The 18,790-nt window shown below is 56.0% G+C and overlaps 2 protein-coding genes across 6 annotated transcripts in view; one reads left to right on the top strand and one right to left on the bottom strand.

Moving 5' to 3' along the window:
* Positions 1 to 55: 55 nt before the first annotated feature.
* RAB35 (RAB35, member RAS oncogene family) lies at positions 56 to 15,496 on the top strand. 2 transcript variants are annotated; one of them, XM_036993114.2, is made up of 6 exons: positions 73 to 270; positions 5,439 to 5,489; positions 8,181 to 8,304; positions 11,784 to 11,908; positions 11,985 to 12,109; positions 13,412 to 13,674. In XM_036993114.2, the coding sequence occupies exons 1-6, from the start codon at positions 219 to 221 to the stop codon at positions 13,538 to 13,540; spliced, it is 606 nt and encodes a 201-aa protein (XP_036849009.1). In that variant the 5' UTR covers positions 73 to 218; the 3' UTR covers positions 13,541 to 13,674. The 2 variants fall into 2 exon arrangements, with proteins under 2 accessions (XP_073078347.1, XP_036849009.1); XM_073222246.1 differs by lacking the exon at positions 11,985 to 12,109 and having other exon boundaries at positions 56 to 270; positions 13,412 to 15,496.
* Positions 15,497 to 16,148: 652 nt separating this feature from the next.
* The window catches only part of BICDL1 (BICD family like cargo adaptor 1), an 84,704-nt gene continuing 82,062 nt past the window's right edge, over positions 16,149 to 18,790 (bottom strand). For 2 of the 4 annotated variants that reach the window (XM_036993111.2, XM_036993112.2), the window contains one exon: positions 16,149 to 17,672. In XM_036993111.2, coding sequence (XP_036849006.2) covers positions 17,511 to 17,672 — 162 coding nt within the window. In that variant the 3' untranslated portion in view covers positions 16,149 to 17,510. The other 2 variants (XR_012125350.1, XM_073222244.1) reach the window with 2 other exon arrangements.

Genomic DNA, 18,790 nt, shown 5'->3' with positions numbered 1-18,790 from the left:
GCGCAGTGGCCGGGCGGGGCGGGAAGGAGGGAGGTGGCGGCGGTGGCGGCGGCGGCTGCTGCTGAAGAGGAGGAGGGGGAGCGGAGGGAGGTGTTTCTGTCAGTTCCGGCTGTTTGTTCGGGAAGTGGATCCGCCGCTGCCGGAGCAGCCCGGAGGGAGCTGCGGATCGCGAGGCCAGCACCGACCCCGCCCGCCCGCGCGCCCCTCTCCCGCCCGCCATGGCCCGGGACTACGACCACCTCTTCAAGCTGCTCATCATCGGCGACAGCGGTGAGGGCCGAGGCAGCCGAGGCGGCGTGGGCCCTGCCGGGCGCGGCCCGCGGGGGCCTCGGAGCGGGCTGGCTGGCGGGGAGGTGCCGGCCCGCGCGGGGCTGGCGGGCGGGGCTGCCCGGTGGCCGCCTGCCGCACGGGAGTGCCGAGGGGCTCCGGGCCGCGCCGGGCTCAGGCTGGGGCTGCGGGCTGCGGAGCCGGGGGGCCGGGCGCCGGCTCCACTACTCGCGCCCCCTGCCTCATGTGTGACCTTGGTCAAGTCGCACGATCTGTGGAGGGGGGACACCCGGGTTTCGAGTTCTGGGGCTAGCAGCTTCCTCACTCTGTGACCTTGGGCAAGTTGTTTCGCCTTTCTGAACCTCAGTTCCCTCATCTGAGAAGTGGGGACCTGCCTCTCTGGGTGGCGAGTGTTTGATGAAAAGTGCTTAGTTCCCTACCTGGCATAAAGTAAGGTATAGGTAGATGTTAACTATTGATGTGATTATCAGGATCCTTTGTAAGCCTCAGTTTCATCCTCTGTAAAGTGGGGATATTCCCACAACCTGCCTCCTGGGATTACTTTGAGGTTTAATTGAGGTAAGGCAGGGAAAGCACTTCATACAGGGCCTGTCACATTCCTGCTGAATTATATCGCTGTATGTATGGTTCCATTTCCTCATCTGTGAAAAGGAATAATAATGGAGCTACTTCACTGGGCTGATTGAGTATTCAGTGAGATAATGCATAGTGTTCTGAACAGTGCCTGACACACAGTGAGTGCTCAATACCTGTTTGCTGTTATATTCTGTATATTAGACAGCATATACAGTATTGGAGGTGCACCAGCCAATATTACAAAAGGACTCTTTGACTACATATACACTCCTGGAGAGCTCCAAGCTCAGGGTACTGCTCCATCTCCAGTGCCTAGTGCAGTGCCTGGCACCCAGGAGGTGCCTAAAATGCATTTGCTGAATGAATGAATATTAAGTGTCTGAAAAGATAGGCCCATTTCCTGGAAGGGGTGGCGGGTTTTATAGGTGTTTAGAGTGTGGCAGGTAAGCAAGTTTATGGGGTGACCAAAGGTCAGGGAGCCAGGCCCCAGGAGGTTTATAGGAGCATAGCTGAGGTGCTGGGAGTATATGATGGGAGCATGCCAAGTTTATAGACCAGACCTGAGTTGAGTGTGGGCAAGGGGGTCATGTGACTGAAGGTAGATGCCATGGGTGATGGAGCCCATGGATTGTTAAGGAAAGAGGAGACCAAATTAAAGGGGTTGTAAGAGTTATAAGACCCTGATGTAGGAGTGTTGAGTGTCATAGCTGGGCTAGGGAAGTGGGTGGGTTTTGGTCTCATTGTGGAGCTGGATTGGGACGTGGTTAGTGGTTTGGATCAGGTGAAGGATGGCTGAGATTTCCGTGGTTACTGGTGGAAGGAGAGGTAAGGGGAAAAGTTAGCGGCTAGCTAACTAGACTAGCTGTGGTTGGGAAGGAGTTGGAAGGTAGAGGGTGGATTTGTTGTGGGTTGAAAGCAATCAAGCCAGGCAAGCTGTGTAAATGCGTCTTTCGATATGGCCTCTGGCTTTCCTCAGGGTCCTGAGGCTTATGCTTTACAGGATTTGATTTCAGCCCTGGCCTTGTTCTGAGGGCCTGGCACCAGGGTGATTTCTCTTCTTTTGGAGTTAAAGTCAGCCCACCAGAGTCCAGGGTTCTTTGTCCCTCTGCAAGATACCTAGCACCTGTGTGTTGATACCCAAAAATGAAAAGCGCAAGCTCAGCAAGAAGATGCAGCTTGTTGGCTTTTCCCCCCTGTAAAACGCAGGAGATGGTTTTGGCTCCCTTTCTTACAGTACATTTTGCCCGGTGTATTGATTTTTCACTCAGAAGTCAGGTGTGGGAGAAGACTCCCTGGGTCAAGATTTCTGTGGTCTGGCTCTTAGTTCATCTGAGCATGTAGGACTACGGTGTGTAGAGCAGACAGGTGCTTTGCAGTTTAATTTCTCCTGAGAGTGAGCTGATCCCCAAAGCTGAACACTCACAAGACTGGGAGATGGTAGCTCCTGAAGTTCAGACTAAGCTTTGGCAACTGAGCAAGGACACTGACATCATGCCCTCCCCTGAACTGGGCTCCTTCTGTGGAGCTTCCTTAGGTTTATCAAATGATTTCACACTCTCTTATCTGGTTCTCACCCACTGCATGTGTGATTTGTCAGATAAGGAAACTAAGGCTCAGAGGAGCTGACTGACTTGCCTGAAGTCACACAGCTCATCAGAGGCAGAGCCAGAAGATAATGTCCTGCTCTGTATGTGTGAGCAGCTGGTATCAGGCCTGGCAAACAGCAGGCCCTCAATGAATGTTAGTTTCTGCTTTATAAATCTAGAAGAGTTCTTCCCACTCTGACACATTGTACATGCTTCTGGAACACATTCCCTCAGCTTTTGCAGCTTTTCTTTATGCCTGAGATTCTACACTTTCTCTTATACCCCTCTGACAATGGCTCTGATTTGTAGTAGCATTTCATCTGATCCATGGGGCCAGCCCTACTCATTCTTAGAACCTGGGGCTGGAGTGGCGGTTGGAGATCTAGTTAAAGCCTTTCACTTTACAGATGAGTGACCCGAGGCTTACTGAGGGGAAGTGACTTGTCTGACGTTGTACAGTGAATTGGTTGCTGAGCCAGGATTAAAATTGAGAACGCTTCACTCAAAGGTCTAAGGGTCTATAGCCCAGAACTGAAGTAAAGAGGAGTGGGGGTCGATAACCCAGGGGAGGAGCAGGGCTGAGGGTCGGCATGGAGGCCTTTTGAGGACCAGAGCTTCTGTGCAGTGTCTGTGTAGGCCCAGGGGCAGAAAGCAGGGAGGGAGGGAGTTTGATGCAGGGAGAGTGATGATGACTGAGAGTTGTGTGTGAGGTGTTTGCAGTATAAATCTGTCTCTCGTGGCTCCCAAGAGGCATCAAGAGCCGGACCCATGCTCCGTTCAGGGTGGAGGGTGACGAGCTGGGCTGGATGGGCTTCATACTCGATGTGGCCTTTGGGAAGCTGTTGACTGAGGCTGTGGTGAAGGTAGATGATACCTGTCACTTCCTTCGGGCAGCGCTGGTGGGTGAATGGTAGCCTCGTGTTTTCCCAAGGAGGCTTCTTCCTGGGAGTTGAGGAGACGGCCTTTCTCAGAGTGGGTTTCTGTTCCAGAGGCTGGTGTCAGGGCCAGAGCAGCAGCTGGTGTGGTGACCGTGGTAGTCGTTCTACAGCCTGGTGATTTCCAGCAGCTCTGCACTGGAGCCTGGGGGTGGATAGTGGGGACCCAGGCTGGAGGGAGCACTGCTCTTTCATTGCTTCATGAAAAGAGCACCCCCTTATCTGTTTTAGATACATGGGAGTCAGATAAAATATAATTTTTAAAAGATTCTGCTGTCCCCCAAAGTTTGAAAACCACTGCTTTGGCTTCTGTTAATGCCGCAGTCATAGTGTTACACAGAGTAACTGTCAGCGTGACTGATGTTGGCTTAGTCATAAGCTCCTTAAGTACTGTTTGGTGCCTACTAAGTGCTGGGCCCAGCTTCCAGCACTGTGAATGTCCGGGGTGAGTGAGACGAGCTCTCCTTCCTAGAGGAACTCATAGCCTGGTGGCCCAGACGCAAGCTTTCAGCTGAGTAAGCAGACCCAGAGGGCTCCAGGAGGAAACAAAGGAGCCAGCAGGGCTGACGGGGTGGTGGCGTTGGGCAGAGCGCCGTGAGGGACCCAGCCCAGGACTTGGGCTCTCCTTGGGCGCAGCAGGAAGCCTCGCAGAGGCAGCAGTGAGGAAGTAGCTCTGAGCGGCTGCTGGGGCCGGGCGCAGGGCAGGTACTGTGGGGGCTGCTCAGGGCCACACTGCCAGCCTGCTTTGGAAAGGCAAAACCCAGCTTTCCTCCATGAAACAAGTTCTTTGGGCATCCCTGGGCAGCTCACTCACTTGGAGAAGTCCCCAGAAGAGCTCATCAGAGAGGAGTCTGGGGTTAGGTAGGTGTAGAGAAGCACAGCTGGGTGGGGCCGGGGTGCAGGCAGTGGATGAGGATCTGATGGAGGCCCCGGGCTCCGACCACAACATGCATGTGTACGCACGTTTGCCCCCAGCTTGGGGGTTTCTGAGAGCCTGCATTCAGATCTCCTCAGACCTGGCTTTGTAGCACTGCTGCTGAAAATCTAACAGGAGTGAGATGGGACAGCTTGTTTGGGGTCTTTTATTTTATTTCCTTAAACAGATGCAAGCAGTATACATTGGAAAGAGTGTTAGTTCTCCAGAGCACACTGCCCTAGATTCACTTCTCAGCCACTTCCTGCAGAGCCCCTGGGACCGGCTGCTTAACTTCTGGGGGCCTCGGTTGCCTCATCACAGGAGAGGCAGTTGGAATTATAGGAGCAGCAAAGTGCCTACCACACACAGCGCTCTATGCCTGCCAATTCTTTCCTTCTGTGGTTGGTTTATCTATCTGGCCTTAGGGGTGGCAAGGGTAGGGGATGGGACAAGAGGTCACAGGACAGGGACCCTGGCAGGCTAAAGCTGCTGTATATGAAGTAAATGGAAGGCAAGCTTATGAGGGTTTTGCCTGTTCTTGGAACACGAGTGCTGGAGCTTCGTGGTGGTGAAATGGTCTGAGCGTGCAGGAGCTGTCAGGCTGATGGGCGTGAGGCAGCCCCCCAGCCAGCAGTGTCATCAGCGGGGGAAGATGGCTGGCAATTGGCTTGAGTTGTCTGGGCCTCAGTTTCCTCCCCTGATGTTCTCATGGGTTCCTCCCAGCTCCCCAGACCCTCATCTCACACTACACACAAACGAGCTCCACACACGATGTACAGGTTTCTGGGGACGATGTTTTAGACCCTGAGAGCCCATATCATTTGGCTGACCTTCCCCTGCTTCATTTCTGTCATCTGTTGTCTTGCTCTGGGTTGCTGGGTGGCCCTCAACTCAGGGCCGGAGTCCCTTCCCCGCACCCCCCAAGGGGCCGTGGCAGCTTGTCTTACACTAGTGAGAGAGGTGTCCCTGGTGTGTGGCTGGTGGGGGAGACCAGACACAGCCCTGGAGTGAGATGGGTCCTGCCGAGCCTCTTCAGCTTCAGGAGGCAAGAGGCAGCTTATTGTCTCCCTGTCGAAGGGTGGGGGCCAGGTAGGGGGTTCCTGTACCCCCTCTCACCTCCCACTTTCTTTCCTGCAGGTGTGGGCAAGAGCAGTTTACTATTACGGTTTGCAGACAACACTTTCTCAGGTGAGTGTGCTGCGGGGTGTTCTGTTTGAAACCCCTTTCCCCGTGCCGAACACACTGGCCTCGGCTTGACTGCTGGAGGGGAGGAGGGACGGAGGGTGGCGGGGTGAGAAAGTCTCTGTGGTCAGTCTGAGCCTATGTGGCTCAAAACAATCCTTTTGCCCGCCTCTCCTTGTTCTATGGGTCTTTTTCTGCCCCGGCATTTCAAAAACAAAAAAAAAGTTTAAAAATATTACAAGTTAGAACATGCCTATATAAAATTTCAAATAGGAAGATTTAATAAAGTGAAAAATGAAAGCTGTCCCTTCACCTGGGTGCCCCCAACCCCGCCCTGCCAACCTGGTGCCCTGGTGGCGTCTGCTCAGTGCTATGTGTGTCTTTTTCCTCAACTCCACATGCAGAGGGGCAGCACCTTATCTTCCCCTCAGCCTGTCAGGGTCTCCCTTCCGGGTCCGTGCAGACCTCTGCTGCTTTTGAGTGGCTGTGGCTGCACATCACGTGTTAGCAGTGCTCTCTCCATGGTTGCTTTCGGGCTGTGGCTTCTCAGTGATACTGCAACACTTGGGGTCACTGTCTGTTTTTTCTTGCATAGAAGTGGAGTTACGAGGTCAAGAGGTCTGTGCGTTTACAGTTTTCACAGATACCGCCAAGTCGCCTTTCAAAGAGGTTTTCCTAGGTTAACTGATGCTCCCACTGAGAGGGACCGAAAGCGCCCCTTGTCAGCTCTGATAAGTGCTGGATCTTAGTACTCTTCCTTTTTGCTAAGCTGGTAGGCAGAAAGCTCTCTGTTTTCAGCGTGTCCGTCCCTGATCACTGGTGAAGTTGGGCATGTTTTCATTTGTTGACTACATTGCAGAGGCTTCAGGTTGACTTGGCTCCTCTGATACAGGACTGAAATGTGACTGTCCTGGGACAGCCCTGACATGCGTGAGGGTTGGGCTGCCGGTAGGCAGTGATTACATGGCAGCGCCTCTTGGTGGAGAGGTGGGTTTCTCCTGACACCCGTCTTGCAACACCACTGGTGGTGTGAAGTTGGAAAGAGCTGTCTTCTCTGTGCGACTGTGAACGTGACTGAGTCTCAGCTCATCTGTAAAGTGGAAATAATTGCCCCTCCCACATAAGGTCATGGCGAGGATTCCCTGAGGTAGCGCATCTGAGTGTCCAGGACGAAGCACTCACTGAACAGCCCTGTTTTGCTGTTGCTTTTAGTTTCTGTTCCAGAATGGTAACTGATGGGCAGCTTCTCATTGTGCCCCAAACCACTCCTTTCCCCCTTGTCCCCTGATCCCCCCATCTCGTCAGCTTTCCGCTCCTGAGTGTCTCTCCCGCTCTCCATTTCTGCTGCCCCTGTTGTGGACCCACCACTGTGGGTTCTAGCCTGAAGCTTACAGCAGCTCCTACCCATCCCATCGCAGGCCCTGAGCTCGTCTTGCTAATACATGTAATAAAGATCCCCTGGAGGGATCTCCCCTATTTAAAAACCACCAGCCCTGGTTGGAAACCACTGGTCTTCATAATCTATTTTCAGCTCACCTTCCTAGCTCCCTTTCTGATCTTGTTCGTGCCTTATTTTATTTTTTGCTTGCTCAACCATCGGCTGTGCACAGGGTGCAACAGCGGGAGACGCAGGGCCACGCGCCGCGGCGGCACCCAGGGCCGGACGCCGCCTGGTTTTCTGGATGTGCTCTCGCTCTGCTTTTGCTTCAGCTCGTGCGCTCTGGGTGGGGCGTCTTCCCCCACGTAATCTCAGCCTTTGAAATTGGACCTGTTAAAGCTCGGCCCAAATATGACTTCCTCCCAAAGCCTTCCTTGACGACCTCCTCACCTTGAACTTTGACCTTTCCTATCTGTGTTCCACATTTCACATAGTCAGTGGTGTGTATGTGTGTGTCGTGTCTTTTCCATTGTTACCCTAAAGGCTCCAGATGAAGCTGAGAACATGTGCTCTTTTTAGCAATGGGGCTTTGTCAGCCTGGACAGCACTGTTACATCAGCCGAAAATTCTCTTCAACTCCATTTTTCACACAGATGCCCCCAGAGAACTATTTACAATGCAGCTCATGCTCCCATTAAAGCCCTTCAACCTTCCCCATCACACACCACACAGAAGTCTAAGCTCTTGAAAAACGGCACAAAGGCCCTGAGATCTGGCCTCAGCCCCTGCCACCTGCCTCCCACCGAGTGCTTGACCTCACATGACCACACACACACACATCAGTGCTATTTTAGCTGCTGTCTCCTCTGTTTGGAGCAGTGTTTTTCAAATTGCAGTTTGTGACTTGGGTGTATGTTAGGAAGCTAATTTTATGAATCATTCAAAACGTTTGGAATATAATAGAGAAGAAAAGGGCAGGCTGTGTCACAGGCCGTTCTCAGGCTGCAGCTAACAGCCCATGCCCTGGCTGCTGCCGTTGAAGGTGCCTCTCCCCTCGCCCCAGTCTCATCCTCTGCTTCATTTCCTTTGTATGCTTACCACCCTTGCAAACTTTGTACCTTTGTATCCTGTCCTGCTCTCACCTCAGCTGTGGGCTTCATCAGAGTGGGGACCTTGTCTTTCTTGGTCAGGGCTGCGTCCCTGGGACATTGGACGTGCCGGGTACAGAGTGAGTGGGGAGGGGTCTTGGAGACTGCTGAAGCTTAGGACATGGTCTGCTGTGTGCCCTATGGTCCTTGCTAACATGCATGTATGTGCAGGCAGCTACATCACCACCATTGGAGTAGATTTCAAGATTCGGACCGTGGAGATCAATGGGGAGAAAGTGAAGCTGCAGATCTGGGACACGGCTGGGCAGGAGCGCTTCCGCACCATCACCTCCACGTGAGTCAGGCTGTGCTGCTCCCATTCTGACCCCTTGCCACTGCCATTGAGACACGGTGGTGGGTGTCCTGTGGCAGACATCTCACTGAGGTGGGCCTGAGGCCACAGTGGGTGCTGGTGAGTGAGAGGAGGAGGGGATGAGGTGTGGCTGCTTGCCCGCCTGTGGGTGGCAGTGGTTGAGCACCCTGGCCGTGGGGGTGGGCAGGACAGTGCATGTCAGCCAGATTACCCACCCTCTGGCTTCATTTCCTTTGTAAAATGGGATAACAGTGATACTGGCTTCCCAGGTGGTCACTTAGCTAGTGACAGTTGCTCTTGTTAGGTGTCAGATGGGGGCTGGAGCAGGCGGGCATCTGTCCCTGGGCGGGGCCTGCAGTGAGCATGTGTGTGCTGTGGTCCATGCCTCCCCAGGTCCCCAGCGCTGCCCATGCAGTTCTGAGCCCTGGTGAGCTGCCGGAGCCCCCGTGTCTCAGCAGCTGGGGCCAGAGGCACCTCCTGTTTGACTGCTGAGAGTCCAGGGTCAGGACGTCTGGGCATTGACCCCAGATGTCTTTACTCTGGGGAGGTACTGTTGCTTAGGGCTCTACCTACTTCATTTCATTTAATTCTGATAAAGAGTCTTGTGATAATCTCCATTTTATGGTTGAAAAACTGAGGCCCGGAGAGGGTGGAGTGACTTAGCATGGTTGATTAGTCAGGAGTTGAATTGAAGTCCATCTGATGCCAAAGCTCTGGCCTTCAGTCAGTCCACAACCCTGCTGTCTGCTTGCCTGTCACCCAAAGGGACTGGGCCTGCGGCAGATGCTCTAGTGTCTCTTGTAGGTGAAAACCAATCAGAGAATTCAGGGTGACCGAGAATATTGGGCCTGTGGCCATGAGAAATGTTTCAGGCAGGGCAGTGGGCCTGGGGTGCCTTGGGCCCTGAGAGCAGAGGCGACACAGCCACCATAAAGGTCAGCTCCCTTCGGGGGGGGGTGTGGGGTGGCTGCCCCCTGCATCCTGCTGGGAGACTGGAGTTACTCAGCAGCCTGAGGGCAATGTGTGTCTGTTTGGGGTACTTGAGAAGGCAGGGCTGGGTGGTGGTGCTGCACAATGGCTGGCCCATCTGGGGAGGTGAGAATGTTTTGTCTTGGGCTCCCCAACTCTGCCCTCATAAGGCAGAAGGCACTGCACGCCCTGCTGAAGGGCCACAAACACTTGGCGCCCTGTGAGGGTAGCTGACAAAGAAGGAAGGAGTCTTGGAAGAATTTGGGAGTTAGTTTTCTTTTCTGGGCTCGGGGCAGTCAGGTGCAGTAGTGTGGCCTCTCGGATGCGGGGCCTGCCTCCTGTTAGCCTGCCGAGAAAGGGCTCTGTTGTTATCTCTTCAGTGTGTCTCTTGGTGGCTGGGGTTTGCCAGCGCTGAGCAGTGCAGCTGGGTGAGGGGTGAGCAGAGGGTGTTGAATGGTGGGCTGAGTGGGAGGTGGCGAGGAAGGGAAGCCCTTCTGTACCAGCCCTGGGCCTGGGAGTCAGACATGGGTACGCAACTTGCAGCAGGTCACTCCACTGTGCCTCACGGCCTCACTGGTAAAAACAGTGACCTTCCTGTCTGTCCATCACACCAGGTTGTTGCAAAGATGAATAAGGTAATGGACACAGAGTGCTGACTGCTGTGCCGGCAGAGCTCAGCTGTGGTGCGGTGGTGGTAACAAGATGCCCAGAAGCACTGGTGCTCTTTCCAGAGCTCAGGGCCCCTGACTTTGTCCTCCAACTAGTTCTCTCTCCTGAGAGGCTTACATCCCCTGGTCTGGGTCCCAGAGAAGGCACGGGGGCTGGGCACACTGTGGGCTTTGTGCTGGGGCTGAGCCATCTTCAGGAGTCCTCAGCAGAGGAGAGCTTGGAACTACGTCCCACCGCTCAACGCTTCCTTTGCTGGCAGGGAACAGGTGTCTGGCCTCCTTGCTCCTGGCACTCTTGCACCTGTGTAGGTGGGAGTCCACCAAGTGGAACTGGTGATGACCTGGCTCTCCTGGGGCAGCAGCTGGTAGGGGGCAGGGGGCAGCCAGCTTGATTGTTAGGGCTCCCCAAGGCTGAGGCGCTGCATCCCCAGAGGGTGGAACCTGAGGGGTGCAGTGCAGCTGGCATCTGAGGGGTGGAGAGACAGGATAGGGGAGACAAGTTGGGCTTGACACCAGAGCACAGGCTCAAGGAAGCTTCCTCCACTGCTCCCCTGCCACCGTGTCAGGGGCCCCAGAGTGGCACTGGAGTAACAGTGACAGTAAAGAGCCACCACCCCTTGACGGTTCACCACTTGGGGGCATTTGCAAAAAAGTATGTTCTCTCTTTTATTCCTTACCACTTCCCCAGGAGTTAAATCACCGGTGACGCCATTTTACAGTCGAGAGAACTGAGCTGTGCCGAGGTGCATGCAGTAACCTTCCTGGGTCCCACAGCCTTTCAGAAATTCAGCAGGGGTGGCCTTTGCCCTGTGGCTGGGCCTAGACTGTGGAGAGCTGGCCGGAGTGCCAACGGGCAGGCCGAGGATGTAGCTGCCCCGCAGCCTGGCTAGCCCTCTCCTCGCTGTGCAGTGGTGCCCCAGAGCCGCTGCCCGGGGATGCTGCGCCCCTGCAGGCTTGGGGCTGAGTGCTCAGGCCCTGACAAGCCTTGGGCCAGGCGGCAGCCGGCAGGTCAGGAGGACGCAGCCTGCCTGCCCGCTGGGGAGCGCAGCCTGCTGCGGGCAGTGGTTCTCACCCTTGTTCATGGAAGCCCCTGATGAGTGAGAGGCTTGGCAGCCCCAGGCGACTACAGTGCTGGGCAGGGCTGTCACCTGGCTGCTAGGGCAGCGGGCGCTCTTCTGGGAAACGTGAGGCCCTGCCTTCTGCTTCCTCCCGGGACTGCTGGCCTCCCTGGGTCCTGAGTTGTGAATGAACGGGGGCACCGGGTCTGGAAAGGAATGCCTTCCAGACCTTCTGACTTTAGGGCATGGGGTCTGTGCGTGTGGTTGGTGGCATATCTGGGACACCCTCTTCCCAACCGTGCCTGGATGCCTGGGGCCAGCATGGAAGAGCCCAGGGTGGAGGAAGGGAGTGAGGCCTTCACATATGTATATCTTCTTGGGATGATTATTTCATTAAGATTTGAGGGGATAAAATTTTTTTGAATGTTAAAACAAGGACGGTGACAGTATGTCAAATCAAAACATAGCTGAATTAAAAAAATAAGAACTTAAAAGGAGTTTCAAGTTAGTGGTGGGTGGACTCTCAACAACCTGGTTGGCCACCACAGGGCTGAGCACTCCCTGCTCACTGGGGCGTTGGGGGCCAGCGTGAGGAGCTGCACTGCCAAGCATCCTCTCCTGCTGATGGGTGTGTGTGGTCCTAGCATGTCAGGTGTGGACTTAGGGTCTTGTGGGAAAGCATTTGCCCCTCACCATTTCCCCTGCTGCTGTTTGGACGTGGGCTGCAGTTTAGGCTGAAGCTCTGATGCAGACCCTGGCCCTGCAGGTATTATCGGGGGACCCATGGGGTCATCGTGGTTTATGACGTCACCAGTGCTGAGTCATTTGTCAATGTCAAGCGGTGGCTTCATGAAATCAACCAGAACTGTGATGATGTGTGCCGAATATTAGGTGAGGCTGGATCCAGCGGGGGTGTGGAGGGATGGGTGTTTCCGCAAGGCCAGGCTGACTTTGCTTTGCCTTGAAGTGGGCAATAAGAATGATGACCCCGAGCGGAAGGTGGTGGAGACAGAAGATGCCTACAAATTCGCTGGGCAGATGGGGATCCAGTTGTTTGAGACCAGTGCCAAGGAGAATGTCAACGTGGAAGAGGTGAGGCCCAGACCAGAGTGGGTGGGGGTGCACCCAGCTCTGCTCCCTCACCCTGGCCCTCCTCTCCCTACTCCTAGCCCTACCTAGGGCACCCAGGTGGCTGCCAGAAAACATCATAGCAGCTGCCATTCATTGAGTGCCTACTGTGTGCTAGATCCTTTAAAGATGTTAGCTCATATCTCCACAGTCTTCTAAAGTAAATTACGTCCACATTGCAAATGGGAAAGTGAGGTTCAAATTAAGGAATATCACCCAGCTTCGAAGAGGCTGAGTCAGTCTTAGATCTGTTGCACACTGCAGCCATGCACTTAGTCCTCTGCCTCATGGTCTGTCCTCTAGCCCCACCATTGTCACCCCTTCCTGCATTTCCTGGGGCCTTGGCCTCCCTGCAGAGACCAGGTTGCTTTCCTGTGGCCTCCAGAGCTCAGATGGGCATCTGCTTCAAGTCCCCGGGAGATTCCTGGGGATGCACATTCCCTGCAGGCTGCCTGAGCCTCCAGCCCAGGGCAGCTTCCCTTCCCTTCTGCTGGGCCTGTTGGAAAGCAGTTTGGTTGGGAGAAAAGCTGGACCTTTTGCCGCAGGCCCAGGCTGGCTGTGCTTGTGGCTCTGGGGGCAGTCCTGCTCCACAGTGTATGGAACCCGGAGGCTGAGGGAGCCGGGACCCCCGTTGGATCCTGGACACCCAAGTGCACAGCAGCAGGGAGCCTGGGCGCCTCAAAGTCAGGCCGGGGTCACAATACGGGTCTTTCTGCATGGGGGCCGTGTAACCTCGGGTGGTGACTTAGCCTTTCTAGGCCCATCTGTTCCTTCTGTAGATTGGGGTGTGGTAGGAGCCCCTGTCTCCCAGGTTACAAGGAATAAGGGAAGTAGATTATGTCAAGTGCTTGATGCCTTTTCTGGTGGAGGGGAGACAGGACGGTGGGTTGGCGGGTGAGTTCCAGGCAGGACACACAGTGAGGGGCCGGGAATGGGCCAACCTGGGTCGTTCCGGCCACCCCAGGGCAGGGGCGCCCTACCCGCCTCGTCCAAGTATTCCAGCTGAAGGAAGAGGGTTCCCTTTCTTGCCTTAAAAAGACCGACTGGAAAACCCCCGAGAGGCAGATTTCCCGAAGACACACTTACGGGTCTTTGATATCGGTCCTTTTTGACCTTTGTCACCCACCACCTCCTCCTCGAAGGGGTTTGCGAACATACAAACAATGCGCGAGTGAAGTAGACAGCCGGCCGGGAGGCAGCCGGCGGGCCGCGGGGCGGCCCAGCCGCGGGGCGGCCCCGGGTCTGAGGCCTGTCGCTCCGCCGCAGATGTTCAGCTGCATCACGGAGCTGGTGCTGCGCGCGAAGAAAGACAACCTGGCGCGGCAGCAGCAGCAGCAGCACAACGACGTGGTGAAGCTCACGCGCAACAGCAAGCGGCGGAAGCGCTGCTGCTGACGGCGGCCCCCGCCTGGCAAGAGTTCCTCGGCGCGTCTGCCGGGAGGCGCCGCCGGCCCGCCCCGCCCCGCCGTGCCGGAAGGCGTTGGACCCGCCCCCTCCAGCCCCGCCCCGCCCCGCCCGCCGAGGCCGGCGCCGGGACTGACGGACGTCTGTACATATGTAAATCGCTTGGACCGGCTGCTCCTCCGCGCCCGACCGCCGGCCTCCCGCCCTCCCGTCTCATCGCCAGCGGCCTCCCGAGGAGACGATGGAGCCCCACCGCTGCCCGCCCGGCTGCTGGAGCTGGGCCACGTGTCACCGGTTCCCGACCAGCTGGCAGCCTCCATCCTGGGCACGTAGGGGCCCAGCTCAGCTCCCTCCCTATCCCCTGCCCCAGAGCCACTCCGGCAGCCGGGAAAGCTGGCCTTGAGGTTGGCCTGGGGGCTCCCGTTAGGGGCCCTGCCCTTGGTTTGCAGGAAGAGTTACTGCTGTCCTTTGGCCAACAGATTTCTTGTTCTGCCTTCTAGATGCCTCTGAGCGACAAGCCCAGGGGAGCCATGGCTTCTAATTTATACCGACTTGTTTCAGTTCCAACACAAAGGTAGGGGTGTGCAGGGATGGGGCTTGTGGGGGTCTAAGGAGCATTGTTCTAACAGATTTAAAAAAAAAAGAAGCCAAATCAAAATTATTAAGTTCCTCACACTGTTTTTCCCTCTTCCTGAAGTTGGCACAGGAGCAAAAGTTGTGACCTTCCCCCTTTGGGTCCTGTGTGTTTAGAAGAAGCAAGTGGCTTCCTGTCCCTATGGGGTTGGGCTCTCAGCAGAGCAGCTCTGCTTTCCGGGCCGTTTCTTGTGGGAGGTCCTCCCCCGTCCCCGGAGGTGCTGGGCTTCCAGTGCTGCCCCGGGCACCTTTGGATGTGGACAGTGGGTGCCAGGGGCTGCAGGACTGTGGGGACGATGCCTTGGATCACTGACAGCTGTTTCAGTACAAAGACAGCATGAGGATTTCTTAGCGGGTAGGAAGGAATGGCAGCGGGGCTGGGAGCCAGCCAGCTTTGTCCCGCCCTGGTCCCCTGGAAGAAAAGCCAGGGTCACTTGCACTTGATACCAGCCCCCTCCTTCCCCCTCTGGACACTTCATTTACCTTTCTTCTAAAAGGATCATGTAACCTGGGAATAATTTATTTCATCACCATGATGTGTTTTACTAGATTTCCTTTCCTAGGTGATTTCCAGGCCAAGTCCTGATTGGACAATCATGTCACAAATCACACTGATTTTTCCATGTTAACACTGTTGATAGGTTTTAATCAGTAAAAACTGGGGGGTAGGGGTCTTCTGATGGGTCTCTCCACTTCTCCAAACTGCCAAAAGCTTGTGGTTCTCTGTGACAGGCCGTTTTTGGAGCGGCAGGATGAGCTGGGGGAGCTCTGTGGGCCTGGGAAGGCGGTGCTGTGGAGGGGGCGCAGGGCCAAGCAGCAGGCAGCCCCATCTATTTGGGGGCCAGGAGCAAAGTATGGTCTCCGTCCTCAGGACGGTCCTGGCTGGCTGTGGTTCCTGTGGGGGACATGCAGAGTTTAGGGCTCCTGGAGTGAGTGGCATACTCGACCTTGAGCATGCAGGGAATACCAGTGTGGTGGTGCTTGCAGATTCAAGCAATAAGAGGAGAGGGTCCTGGAAACTTCCAGCCTAGCCTAGGAGCAACCGTGGCTTCTGGCAACTGGTTGTCCAGACCCAGGGGGTGGGGTGACCTTGGTGACGACTATGCCTGTCCTGTTGAGTTGTTACACGCATGAATGGGGGTTGGGGGTTGGGGGGACTCACAGGGCTGAACTGACGTCCTGGCGGACCTGATGTGAAATTCCTGTCAAACAACAAAACTTTTAAATGGTTTGCTAGGATTATTTCTGTATTGAAAGTTTCTAATTATGCTTTTTAAAAAAATACTAAAAATAAAGGTTCAAGCTGCCAAATTTTCTTCCAGGGTCTATTTCCTCTGCTTCCAGCTGTGCTCTGGGTGGGCCTGGCTTCTTCCCACCCATTGTGTGCAGCTCTTGTTTGTTCTGGGCTGAGTTCAGCCCAGGTGCTTGTTGAGGCCCACAGACCCTTTCAGAAGCCAAGTTCGTTTTCTCCACGGAACATAGGTCCAGGTTGAGCTCACCCTCTGGTTTGATGCATAGGCTGGGAGTACAAATGGTGATGCCAGGGGAAGCACCATGTTTATCACCCGCATGCCCGGAAGGATGCAATGGAAGCTTTGCCTGAAGTGATTTCTGTCTGGCTCGAAGTTTCTGCCAAGCTGTAGGGCCTGCTTAAGGGTTGGGGAGCTGTGCTGGCAGGGCCTGCCTGGAGCCGGGCAACTGCAGGCCTGGCAGGGAGCCCAGGGCCCAGTGGACATGGAGGCAGTGCCTTTGGCTGCTGCTCCCAAACGGCCATTGCCAGGGCATCTTCATCCTCCCAGGTGAGTCCAGCCAGTGGGCACCAAGACATGAGGTGACCTCCCAGGTGTGTGAGGGACTCCCTGCTGCTGCCTCTTCAGGGCCAGCCAGTGGCGGTTCTGAAGTCTAAGCTGCAGTCTGAACAGCCAACCCCTCCAGGTACACAATGACTGAGGCAGGAAGCAGGAAGCTCTGTAGAAATTCATTTTATTCTTTAGACTATTTTCAAAAGAAGCAGTGGTTTGTTTTTCTAAAAATATGCCTTTATAGATTTATATATATGTATATTATAAAATCCATACATGTATTTACATAATTGCTACATACAAAATTACAGCACTTGGTATGTACATATCTATAGGTACATTCTTTCCGCTCATCCCTGCTGTGCTTTTCCCGTGTGCGGAAGGGAGATGATCTTTGTAAAAGTAGCTTGCGGGCTGGCTCAGCCCAGGGGGCCTCTGTGTTGGGGCCTCAGCAGAGAAGGTGGAGTGGCTGCCAAGGAAGCAGCAGGTTAACCACAGGGCGCATCCTTCCACAGGCCTGGAGGGCAGCATCTGGAGGCACTCGCCCCATGGGGCCAACGCTGCCCCTGCAGCGGAGGGGGCAGACTGCAGACCCCTCTGGGGCCATTCTGTGGCCTGGGCTTGGCTTGGCTTGGCTGAGCCAAGAACTTGTGTGTGTGAGGGGATCAGGGGCTGGGGAGGAGGAGGAGACCTCTCCCAGCCCTGGTACCATGAAGGAAAAGGGCTGGATGGCTAAAGCCTGCAGAGGGCCTGTGAGCACACTGGCTGCCGGCCCCAGGAGGGAGAACGCACCACTGAAGGCAGCCAGGGAGGGAAAGCAGGGGTGCCGGAGGGCAGGGCCCTTCTTCCTGGGCTCGGGATGGCTTCAGTCAAGCCCTGGTAGAGCCCACTGTGACGGAGCATGAGGACAGCCCCGGCCAGCAGGCGGGTCTCCTACCCACAGAGGTGCTCCCGGCAGAGCATGCACATGGGAGAGGGGCCTCCTCCTCCTGACTCCCTGGGCTGGTTGTGGGGTGGTGGTGGGGGTAAGTTGGAGGCTCAGGCCTGAGCCTGGTGCCCTGCAGGATTCAGCCCTGGTGACTTGCCAGCTAGGGGCAGTGATGGCCCCCTGAGGCATGCAGAGGAGGGCCTCCATTTCTTCTGTTCCCCATATTCCCACAGAGGAGGGCAGCAATGCCTGGGCTGGATGCAGGAGGGGTGGGAGGGGTGGGTGGCAATCTGTTGGGTTGAGCAGAAGCACCCACCTAAGGGGCTGCTCTGGAGGCAGCGTGAGCCCTGCTCAACAGCAGCAGATTCTGGGGAAACCCAGGCTGGCGTGGCTGGGGGTGGGGACGGCTCCTGCCTGTCCCTCTGACAAGGGCAGCCTTCAGAGGCTGAGCAGGCCCTCTCATGACGAGGCTCAGTGCGGGCAGGCAGTGCAGCTGCTGAGCCTGGCCCTGGGGACTCTGTGTGCAAACGTGCCCACACCCCCTTTTTCAGTTGAAGTCTCCAGTCCACCCTCCCTCTGCGGCCTGACTCCTCCCACCTTAAATTTTCCTGAAGAATGAGAAGAGCCATTTGCCTTCAGCAGTGCTGGGCTCGTCCCCGCGCCCCGCACCATGGGCCCTGGAGAGGGCAGCTGTGAGCGGGCTCCGTTCCTTCAGGTGTGTGTCCATCAGCTGCCGGTCAATGACCCTGTGCATGTCGTCCTGCAGAGGGCAGAGTGGAGGGGGCTGAGCAGGACTCTGACCTGGCGCTGGGGGTGAGTGGGTAGGTGGCACAATGTCAAAGGATGCACGGTGAGATGAGGATGAGGGGTGAGATGAGTGAGCGACTGCAGCCAGGGCCACCCTGACCAAGAAAGATGCGAGACGTGGGGACACACTGGAGCCACGGGACACCTCCAGTCTCCTCAGGGCTTGGGCTGGCTTCTCCCTAGTGTTACCCCCTTGGCTGACCTACCAGATGGCCTGCCCTGATAGGCCCAGAGAATGGCCACTGCCGGTATTTCCCTGTGTCTCCCAGACAGGTCTCCAGCTCAGCCTGGCCTGTGTCCGGCCCTCTCTGCCCTGCCTCGTGTCCCTGGGGGCTGGGCAGGTGCTCGTGCTTAGTACACACACCTCCCCAGGCACTAGGGCAACCTCAGCTTGCCAGCTCTCTGGCCCAATAGCCTGGGCTCAGGGGACTTCTGCCCCTTATTTCTCTCCAAATTATTACTAACTAGCTGCTGAGGCCCATGCCCCACCAGCAGCTCCACATGGCAAAGACACAGGCTCCGTAGCCTGCACTCGCCCGCCTGCCACCATCCTGCACTTCAGCCCCCATTGTGCGGCACCGAACACGGGCGCCACCATCCTCCCAGGCTGCCTTGCTCCAACTGAGAGCCACTTCCTCGGCTTCTTCACTGGACTGGCACCTGTCCCCCTCCCCACCTCCAGTTTGGTAAAGTTGCCTAGAAAATGCCCCCATCATCCCGACTCCACCTTCCAGAACAGGAGCTTTTGCCCCACCGGGCACTGGACAGAGCAGCTCCTCTCTCTCCATTCTGGTTGCTAGATTCCGATTCTGCCCAAGATTCCATCTGACCAAGCACAGACCAAGCACAGATCAAGCACAAGAACTACTGGTCTAGAAATACAAGCAGCCCTGCCTAGTTCACACAGGCACCCTAACAGGCACAGGCATCTGGTCTGCCTGAGTCCTTCACCCTGGACCTGATGGGCTCTGGGGCGTCCTGGTGGAGAGACAGGGCTTTGGGCAGACCCTGGAGTGAGGCAGCTCTCAGGCCCATGCAGGCGAGGGGCCTGTGTCGGGCGGCAGCTCCCTG

The sequence above is a fragment of the Manis javanica genome, chromosome 15, assembly GCF_040802235.1.
Source record: "Manis javanica isolate MJ-LG chromosome 15, MJ_LKY, whole genome shotgun sequence".
Lineage (NCBI taxonomy): Eukaryota > Metazoa > Chordata > Mammalia > Pholidota > Manidae > Manis > Manis javanica.
The sequence above is the reverse complement of the archived record's forward strand: the minus strand, read 5'-3'. Positions and strand labels throughout refer to the sequence as shown.